This window comes from Camellia sinensis, chromosome 2 (assembly GCF_055761805.1).
Source record: "Camellia sinensis isolate YWXY chromosome 2, ASM5576180v1, whole genome shotgun sequence".
NCBI lineage: Eukaryota > Viridiplantae > Streptophyta > Magnoliopsida > Ericales > Theaceae > Camellia > Camellia sinensis.
In genome coordinates, this window is record NC_138962.1 from 228,352,314 (window position 1) to 228,363,141 (window position 10,828).

The 10,828-nt window shown below is 40.4% G+C and overlaps 1 protein-coding gene across 1 annotated transcript; it reads right to left on the reverse strand.

Annotated features, from left to right (window-relative positions):
• Window positions 1-467: 467 nt before the first annotated feature.
• LOC114301981 (putative truncated L-gulonolactone oxidase 7, mitochondrial) lies at window positions 468-10,159 on the reverse strand. Its single transcript, XM_082913470.1, has 3 exons — window positions 10,000-10,159; window positions 4,902-4,925; window positions 468-1,153 (listed from the first exon to the last, which is right to left on the reverse strand). The coding sequence occupies exons 1-3, from the start codon at window positions 10,157-10,159 to the stop codon at window positions 468-470; spliced, it is 870 nt and encodes a 289-aa protein (XP_082769596.1).
• Between the last annotated feature and the right edge of the window lie 669 nt (window positions 10,160-10,828).

The following is a 10,828-nucleotide window of genomic DNA, read 5'->3' on the forward strand; positions in this document are numbered from 1 at the left end:
GCCAAACACATGTAAATATCTATCTATTGTCTACTCTGATATCATATTGTTAATCACTAATTCATCTAAAAGATTAAACTGTTATATACGTTTTTTGTTTTATTTTGATTGTTGATATTTTACGTGGTTGAGTGCAAATTTGAACAAAAATATCCCTTCCATTATAAAATTTGGACAAAAATAACGTTGTGGACCATTTTAATACAAAGTCGGATAAGTGTGAACCATTTTGACAGTTGAAATATGAGATTAAGAAACTGAAATAAGGATTGAAACAAAACTATTTTACTAAGATTCATATAGAATTATAATCCTTAATATGAATGATTTCAAATAAGTATTTCATACATAATTGTGGTTTCAAATCTATGACAGTCCTCTCAAATTCAATCTTGATATTCATATGTAAATGAATATTATTTAAATTTGAATTTAATTTAATCCTTGAATGAACAATATCAAATTCCTTAACTTAACTTAGTACAAACTCTTGCGTCCTTGTAAACTCTTCCCGGTCGACAATAGTAGCCTTTACTTGGGGCACAATGGACATCTTGAGAGCATACACACAACCCTTCTAGAGCACAACCCTCCTGGACCATTGTCACTCCGTTTTGCAATCCAAGTAATCGGTTTGTCCAGTCGCTAGAGAAAATCCCTAATGGATCATACCTCGCCTTCACCTTCAAGAACTCTCCAACATTCTTGTATTTTTTGATTACACCATCAAACGCTACGTTTCGATTCTTGCCCCAATGGGGCAGCCCTCCGTATTTGAACAAGCCAAGCTGCTCCACCTCCTCAAGTATGTCTTCATAAAGCCTAGGGGTCATTGGGTCTTTGCTCCGATAATAAGTGATATCAAAGTCTACACCACCTTCTTGTTTGCCTAAGAAAGCACTTAAGGACTTCACATACCTCATGAGGACTCCATTGTACAAGTCTAGGACACACAATGCTTTAGGCTCCAAATCAACTAGTTTTTGCACATCTTGAATGAAGCTCTTGACATTGGATAAGCTAACACTGAATGCGGTTTGGTGGAAGAAGAGTCCCTTAACCTTATGGTCCCACAGGCACATTGTGATCTTTCCATTCTCATGGCTATCAAGGCAAGTTCCTAAGGATTGGAGGTGGTTGTGATACCCAACCACTAGGTTGTAGACACCCCATTTTTGACCATCCTCAAGACTTGGACATCACTATTGGAACACTCGGTGATTATCCATGTTTGTGTTCGTTTGGATTTCCCGGAGGTCTCGGCTACGCGCCTTGCCTCAAGATCTCCGAACTTGACTGTTTAGTGTCTGGTTTTGCACCAAACACTTGTGTTTTGCCTTGGAGGGATAGGGAATGCCTTGTAAGGCATCCCCACACACCACCGGCAGTGACCAGGGGCCACCGGCTGGTTTTTGTTTCCATCGGCAATCTATTTTGCCGGTCGGCACTCTTTGTTGCCGGTCGGCACTCCTTTTTGCCAAAATGGCATCTTTGGCCGGCCGACTACTGTGCATCTGCTTTTCCAGATATTTTATCACAGCTGTCTTGCTTTTGACTCCCCTCCATACACGTGTATGGAGGGATCTCTCTCTTGGAAGCTTGCCTTGTAAGCTTTACAAGACAAAAGGCTCTATAAGAGAGAGCCTTCTCTCTTGGCTTTAGGGTTAGACACTTGAGAGACTTAAGATATTTTTAGACAGCCATTTTTAGGGTTTTGAGTTCTAGGGTTAGAAACCATACACTTTCTATCTCTATATCTCCCTCTTGTGTGTGTTAAATTGTGTTTGTGCCTTACTATTGCACACAAACACATAGTGTTTCACCTTCACTTAGCTACTGAGGTTCTAAGAGGTTGGTTTTGAAGTTTTGGAGCTGTTTTCAACCTAGAAGGAGCTGTTGGAGCACCATTGTTGAAGGGGTTTGCAAGGGTAACAATTTAGCCTCTTTATTCCCCAATCTTGCATTGCTTTCTACCTGTCTTAAAGTCGTTTTTGAGCTTGGTGTATAATACAAAAAAGTTTTTTTTTTAGGCCCTCTAAATTGTTTTTTAGAGTGTTTTGTGGTTTGGAAGTGTTTGACCCCTCTTAGGCCTTGAAAGGCCCCATTTTGTGCTATTTTGAGTGAGTTTCGAGACTTGGGTGTTTGGGCCTCTTCACCATTGAAATCTTGAGGGATTTCAGTGGCGGAGATGGTGCCTTGAAGTCTCCAAAAGGGGAGGGCCACCCCCTCTCCTTGTTGTCCTTGAAAGGGACCCTTTTTGGCCTCTTGAGAGAGCATCATGTTAGAGTGTGTATTGATCATGTCTTGGTTGTTTTCCATGCTTATTATGCCATGATATAACCTTGTTGTGTGTTGATTTTGGTACACCATGCATGCTTAGCATACCTACCATGTAATGCCTTGTTGTTGCCTTAATATGCCTTAGGTTGTTAGCCTTTGCTCGAGCATGTTTTAGGTCTCGTTTTGTGAAGCTTGTGTGCTTATTTTGCCATGCTAGAGGTCTGTCCATAGTTGTTTGGGTCGGCCATGGCACGCATTATATGCCCCCTTTGCATTTTGGCTTGTTGGCCTCAAGTGTGTGAGTTTGTAGCATGCACTATTTGCTTTATTCTAATGATTTGGCATCATTTTTAGCATAATTTCAGACCTTATAGCATGCTTGTATGTTTGCTTTGGACACCTCTTTGAAGCTTTGGAAGCTTGACTTGCATGCCCCATGTTTTGGCCTTGTGTATGCCTTTGAATTTGAGCCACTTAGATGCCATCTAGGGGGTCCCCTTTGCATGGTCTAGGTCTGCCTTGAACCTATTTTAAGTCCTCTTAGCCTTGTTAGGCTTGGTTGGCTTGGTCATGGTCCAAGCCCCTTTGACTTGGTTCAAGCACTTGGGCCATTTGTTGCATGTTTAGCTTGATTTGTTGCTTGGTTTGGCACCATGTTTTAATATGATTTTCAGAGCTTATGTTGCATGCTAATTGTCCATGATATCCCTTTTCAAGTGTGCTTGAGAGTTGCCCCATTTGTGCCTAAGTGTTGGCCTTTAATCATGTGCATGTGTGCATGTGTATTTGGTCCCTTATTATTGCACTATGGCCACTGTTTTAGGCCTATTTAGAGTTGCCTAAATCATGTATAAGTCCACCTTTTCATAAATTTGCATTGCCTCATGTTTGCTTGTATGCTTGCATAAGTGTCTTGCCATGCCATGTTGCATCCTTAGCATGTATGCCTAGGTTGCATTGCATCTTGCATGCATGCTTTATTCCTTGACTCGGTGATAGGAATTGGGCCTTGGTTCATTTGTTTGGTTTGCATTTCATTTGACATGAAAGTTGCACACTTGATTCTTTGGGCCATCATGCATGGAAATGCGTGATTGGCGGTCCGAGAATCGAAACACATGCCATTTTGAGTCACAAACATGATAGGGGACACGATTGGTGCATACATTGCTTGAATTGTATTGCCATGCAAGTTCTGTCCTCTGTTGCTGTGAGTTGCAGGTTCTGCAGGCATCCTTTGCCGATCGGCAGTATATATTGCCGACTGGCAGTAATTCACCAGCCGATGGATTCATTTTGTGCTGGTGACCACAATTCACTGCCGGTGGTAATTCTACTCAGCATCCAGAGAAACATCCCTGAGGTTTTGGTAGCCTCCAGAGGAGCAGAGCAGGGAAAACAGAGGCAGACTATGCATGGCCGTGCACTTCCGAACGGGACCCGAGCATGCGCTGCATCTGGCTCTCCTCCCGAGGCGGTTTACTGTTTTTCCTAGCTTAGTTAATTTATTAATTAATTAGGCAATTTGTAATATTTAATTAGCTTGCGTAATTAATTAATTTGTATCATTTATTTGGTCCCTCCGCGCGAGGGCAAATCTGTAATAAGTGTGTGTGAGTAGTGTGCATGTCTTCCAATCCCCACTTCTTGCTTCCCTTTTATTTACCTGCTTATGATGGTAGACTAGGGCATATTTAAAATTAGCATACCTTATGCTATGCATGCGTGCATTCATCCATTTGTTTTGCATGCACCGGGCTCGGTATATCATGCTAACTGCATTTGTATTTCAATTCCAAATTGAATACGTGCATCAATTGGTTGCATCTCACATGCCATGTTTAGGTTGGCCGAGCCTACTCTAATTGCATTTTGCATGTGTCACATTAGTCAACTTGGCATGAACTAGGATCATGCATGTTTGCTAACTAGTTTGTTGTTTTGGCACGGAGTACGATGTAAGTATTTTCGCTTTAGCATATTGTACGCGTGTGAATGCTGCCATGATAATATGCTTACCATGTGGCTAAGTGCTTATATGAGATAAACTGTTTGAATGCCTGTGGGTGAAGGTTGGATTGTTTGAGTTGGAAAAACTCGTTGAAATCCGTATTTTAGCCTACTTGCGAGTAGCAAATTCCAAAGCGCTTTTCAAAACAAACGGATATGCAATGCTTATTTCCAAATTAGACAATCTAGTCTATACTTATTTGCTGTGCGCATAACATAGTAATTCTAGGCTAACAAATGGAATAAGAACACATAACGTTTTCAAAATCGGATATCATAGTTAGTAGAGGCCGGTCTTCGGACCGGGCGAAAGGGGGTGCTCATAGCTGACCTTCCCCGATCGTACCCTAGCTCCCGAGCCGAGACAACTCCGGTGATGATAGACACGTGGCCTTTGGCACCGAGTCAAGGTTTCCTAAATTCCCCCATTTTAAAATATTTAGGTGGCGACTCTGTATCTGGCAAAGCAGTCCATGTTTTGCACTTCTTTCCTAAAATCTGTTTTCTCAAAACGATTTGCCAGATTTGGACTCTTTGGTTCAAAATTAAGAATCGTGACACAAAATCGAGTCCGAACTGTAGTAGCGGGGTCCCTCGCGGGCGCGTGCTACATAGGTACCCCGTAAATATAATACCTGTTAAAAATATGAAGGGTTAATATTAATTTTTATCCCCTAAATTATTCACTCATTTTTGTTTTAAATTTTATTTCTAAACTATTTTCAACTATTTAGTCCTTAAATTTTTTTTTTTTATTTCAGTTCATATGATCTAATTGGATATTGTCCATTCAAATTAGTAATAATAAAACCTAATGTGCTAATAAAACCTAATGTGCTTTGATCCTATATTAAATTGTGACATTATTCCATGGCCTTGTTACCTAATAAAATGGAGGAAGCACTTGGGTGTTTGTTTGGAAGAGATTGTGAGTTCAATCCTACAAGAGCTAATATAACAAAATTGATTTTCGTCGATAAAAAAAATATTTGTTACATTTAAAAGTTTAAATTAATTAGAGATGAGATAGTTTTACTCATTTGTATCCTCGACAAACAATAACAAAAGCGGATGACACAACATTTTAGCGTGAGGAAAAAGAATCCCAAAAAAAAAAAAAAGAGAAAAAAAGGATAAATTATGAAAATGATACATATAGTTTTTACGATGTGTTAATTTGGTCTATGTTGTTTTAATTTGCTCGATTTTACTTCTTAATTTGACAGATTGTATCATATTAGTCCAATAAATAACGGCTGTTAGATTTGGTGGATTGAAAATCAAAAGATGTGTCAATTTGGCCCCTATTGTTTTAATTGCTCGGTTTTGATAGAAACCAAATTGACAAATCATGTAAATTATAGGGACTAAATTAACACATCGTATGACTTTCCATCCAGCAAATCTAATAGCTGTTATTTATTGGACTAATATGACACAATTTGTTAAATTAAGGGATAAAATTGAGCAAATTAAAACAAGAGGGACCAAATTGACACATCGTGTAACTTATAAAAATCATTTGTATAATTTACCCAAAAGAGAAAAAGAAAAGAAAAGAAAAGAAATGTTCAACTAATATATTTAGTGGTCTTTTGGCAAATTGGGTTAAAAGTTGAGTTTGCAACTTGGGGGCTAAAAAAGCTAGATGGCTTTTTTAGTTATGGAGTCATTTGGCAAGTCTAAAAAAGCTACATATAAAATTATAATTATACCCTTTATATTATTTAGGATTATATATGGGTGAAAATGTAAATTTTCTAAATTGGGTGGGTAGTTTGGTCATTTTATTGTGATATAACATCATAAATAAATATTAATCAAAAAAAGTCAAAAACAACTTTTAACCATCTTCCCAAATCACTTTCTAAAAAAGCCAAAAAATTTAGTAAAAAGCCAAAAACTAACTTACCATCTTTCCGAAACACCCCTTAATTCCAAACATATTTGTGAAACCTTATCAATCAGGAGGTTTATCATGAGTTCGAGCTCTTTTTTAGGCCAAGAGTAGGAGATTTGGACACGGTGTTACAGAATTATAGTTTATAAAATTAACACAAAACAAAAAATAAAAGCTAAATTTATTAAATTATGAATAAAAAAAATGATTTATGGATGAATTTATTTTCATGTCACCAAGTTTTAGTATGATAAAGGAAATCTAAATAGATTTTAAAAAGTCAAGCCGTTTAATATCTATATAACAAAACAACTCAGATTTTTCTTGATGGGGCTTTTGTTCCTTTGTCAAAATTTAGATTGGTTCAATCCAAAGGCTAAAAATGTCTCACTCTCTATTTGGTCACACTCCTTTCATCTCTTTCAAATTTTGAACACTCTCTCTCTCTCTCTCTCTCTCTCTCTCTCTACCTCCATCAAAGCCCATTCCCGTCCTTCTCTGTCGAAGCCCAACCCTTGCTGGCGACCAAACCCCAAACCCCCTATTACTTTCTTCATCTTCTCTCTTCCTCACTCTCTGTCTTCGCCATTCCAATCGCCCCAAACCTCATTCAATATTGACGAAGGGAGCCACTGTAAAAGGGGAATGTGAAGTAAAACAACAAGAGATTCAAAGATGGGAGTCGAAAAGGAAGTCCTCACTATCGGAACCAGACCCAAACCTGTCCCCGGTCAGAGCATCATTGTCCACTGCACCGGCTACGGTTACCCCCTATCTCTCTCTCTATCTCTTTCTCTCAAGCCAATATATATGTATATTGTGGGTGCTCATTTTTTACCACACAACCAAACATGAAAACTCAGTAGGAGAGCACTAGCAGAATAGATTAAGCCCCCGAACAACCTGTTACAGAAATATAAGAATCCGGCGGTGGTTCGTCCACCCGGGGGCACTCCGACAATCAAGTTAGTAATTATCTCTCAAAGATAGCCAATAATGCTTAACTCACTAGACAGAGCCTAAAAAAGCATACCTTAGACCCACAAGGGTGCCTTACTTTTATAGCCAGCACTAACCTGATCCTTGTAGAAGCCTAGCTTGAATGGACTTTGGCTCAATGCTCATCTTGGACTCCCAGTTAGATAGAGATAAACTTCCTAAGAGCTTTATCTTTATCCAGACTGAGATCCTTCTCAGTTCTAGGACTCTTGTCCCTTATCCGCTCACCTCGAATTTCGGTGTCTCTATAGATAACCTCGGCCTAACCGAGATCAACTCGGCATCAAGACCAGGCCACGTAGCACCTTGGCTGACACATTGGCGTCACCTTGGCCACATGTTGTCATTCATAAAATATGTCCCCACAACTGCGTCCTAGGTTCTATTATCTCAGCAACCTGAGGTGATGGAACCTACATCGCCAGTGCATTTACCTTGTCGACTGAAATTCATTCTTTCTTCCTCGTTCGAGATCATTATTCGCCGGCTTCATGTATCCAGGACTCAACTGTCCAACTTTACCAGGGATCAAGAACCAAGAACCAAGTTCTTTAAGTATCTTAACCGAAGCCGTTCCTCTAGCCGAGGTTTTCGTTCTATTAACTTAAGAACTCTAAGAGTTTCATTTGCGCATGAGCTGTCATGCACAGTTTTCTCAACCGTTTCCCCCATGCGCCTTTTCCTTATTGGTCCATACGTGACACGCGCTATCAGGTCGCGTCACTTTTGTGCGCACCGCCTGACAAGCACGTCGTCCAAGGCGTTTAATTATGTTTTGCCACTTTTTCGCGTTTTAACAAAAACTCTTTCTCTCTCTCTTTGCCTCTTCACTTTCGCAAAATTTGATTTCTTTCTCTTGTGCTCAAACTTTCGCTCTCTAGTTTCTGCCATTTTCATACCTTCGAAGCTCTACACTTGCTTCGATTACCTATTCCGGTAAGCTTTTCACCATCTAATTTTGATCTCTCAAATGATCTGACTCCGGCGTCTCCTTCTTCGGCTTGAATCGGTAAGTCCCTGATATTACTGTTCGTATCTTCAAATAATTTGTACTATTCTTCGTCTGTTCTTATATTCTGGTCATCATGAATCATTTCTGGTTCCTTGAATTTTCACTGTGCTTTAAATTTCATCATTCAGAATGTCAAATGTGTTTGTTTGCAACTTGTGCTGTTCAATTTATCTCTGTGTCTATATACACTATTTGTGATTTGTGCATGCACATACACACTGTTTGATGCTTTAACAATTTGTCACTGCTCTTGATATTGGCACATTTGCACACACTTGTTCAGTGTTCTTGAATCTTTGTTTCTTTCTTAAGTGAATCATGTTCTTTTCTGTTTCTCTTTGACTTAATTTCCAGATTCTTGCCCTTGCACCTTTGTTTTCGTGCTTAGCTTGTAGGTTTGGGATTTGCCTAGAAACCAAACACTTAGGAGAAACTAAAACAAACTCCCCTTAGATCTGAGAAAACCATAGCCCCAGTGCTAGTTTAGGTTTTAACCAAGGTGTTCAAACCTATAACCATTACCCTGTTGCCCAAACCCTTTACCTCGAGATAATGGGTATGTTCAGATAGAAGGTTGACACCACAGAAAAGCTCAAATATTTTAAGAGAGAGTTTTCTATCCCCATCGACGTCCAAATTATGTTAGTCGGGGAGGAGGACTCCATCATGCTAGATGGAGACTCCATGCCCTTCCCTGTTGTGGCCTTCCTATAATGCGAACTTCGGCTTCCCTTAAATATTCTCTTCAGGGAAATCCTTCATTATTATAAACTCAATCCGATACAGCTAGCCATCAATTCCTACAGGGTTATTAATGGTATAATTGCCCTAGCTCGGCGAGAAAACGCTAGGATAACATTGGCCGACATTCAATATTGTTATACCATGTGTGGCCTAAAGTCTGAAAAATGCTATATTTATTACCTGAAACCCAGATCCACTGCATACAAAATCATAGCTGACCTCCCAGACTCTAATAAGGGTGCTGGAGATGATTACCTCATCGTCTCGGGCAACTAGGAGTTTGCTCTTGATGATGATCTTCATCTCTTCCCTCTGCGCCGAACGGTGTTTAAAGAGGGTGATGGTAAGAATTGAGTCATTCTTTTAATCACATTTCTGTTAGGATTTGTCAACTCATATATCTTCGTCTGAATACTTTTGTTTTCTTGTTCCTTTTTTGTAGCTCTTCCCCAACCAGCATAAAACTTCCAACAAACTTTTTCCCCCAATAAGGACTTGAAAAAGATTCTTGGCCTGCTCATTGATAAGCGCAAAGTCCTTTTGCTACTCAATTACATCCCAACGTACAAGTCGGCTTTGCCTGACGTCCTTCAGAGAAGTCTAACTCCACTGTCTGCTTTAACTCCCTCAGTCACTTCTTCACCAAGAACTGATTAGGCTTCATTTTCTGATCCAATCGAGTTGCCATCTACATCTGCTCCTCAACTTATCCCGACATCCCAGCGCCGACGCCGGCATTGTGCCCCAGCAAACATTCCAGCAAGCAAGACTCGTAGTCGTAAATGTCAGGACTCGGGGGCGTCGGCGTATGATCCAGCGAACCCTCCAATTGCCTTGCCAACCATTCATTTTGGAACCAAAGTCACCTTTGCTGCTACTGCTAAAGACATGGGCCAAAAAACAGTTGTTGAGGACCTCTTGGCTGACCTGCCAGGAGTGGTCACTGTGGCCTCCTCTTCACTATCTCAGCCTCAATAGAAACCAAAACAAAAAAGGGTAAAGAGAGTTAAGGCAAAAGCCTCTGCCACCCAAGTTGAATCGGAAGATATAGTACCAATCTCGAAGCTCACTAAGATCAAGAAAACATTCCCTACTGTTGAGAAAAGGCTTGCTGAGGCCGATCCAACTGATACCGCTCGGTCAAAGAAGCCAAGGACAGAAGCTGCGGCAACCTCAAGTACATTTAAAGCTGATGAGCCCTGGGCCCCAGCCATCATGATTAGGGATCAGCCAATGAAGGCTGGTGACAGCGCCATTGATAGTATTGAGGTTGGCGTTGCTCTCTCAACAGCCGTGCTCCTTCCAACCGATCTCACTCGTATAGCCGAGATCAATGAATATGAAAATTTTGCTTTGACGATATAGCATTCCGTTTTAGTAAGCACCCAACACTTGGTACTCTTTTATCTTGTTTTAACTCTGGTTTTCATACTTAACGAATTTTCTTTGAATTCTTACAGGCTATCCAACACGCCCATTCTTTTGCGACGAAAGCTGAGGCTTTCAAAAAGGAGTTAGTACAAAAAACCAAGAAAGCTGTTGGTTTTCTTTCTTCCTTAAACAATGCTGAGGCCAAAATTAAGGTTCTGCTTGATCAGGCTAAGGCAGCTAGACGGGCCCAGGATCAGGCCGAAGAAAAAGCTAAGGCGGCCGAGGCTGTAGTTGAAGTGTTGAGATATGATATCAAGAATGCCGAGGAGAAAACTGCCAAGGTCGAGGCAGAGCTCTAAGAAGTGCTGGTTGCGAAGGAAGTCGAGATCAAGGTGATCGATGAAAAGGCCTTCTCAGAAGGGCAAGCTGCAATCTACGACGCCTACAGAGATCAAGTCAACCAAAACTGTAACCGAGGCTTCTATCTCGGCTGGACTGCAGCCCTCAACAAA

Bases quoted from the DNA above. Each gene is read 5' to 3' on its own strand.
- LOC114301981 (XM_082913470.1), bottom strand. From the start codon at position 10,159: ATGGCTGGGGCCCAGGGCTCATCAGCTTTAAATGTACTTGAGGTTGCC. The intron at 4,926-9,999 runs GTACTATATCTT...TATTTTTAACAG, and splicing joins CTTAGTGAGCTTCGAGATTG to GTATTATATTTACGGGGTAC. The intron at 1,154-4,901 runs GTAGCACGCGCC...TCTACAACCTAG, and splicing joins TATATTTACGGGGTACCTAT to TGGTTGGGTATCACAACCAC.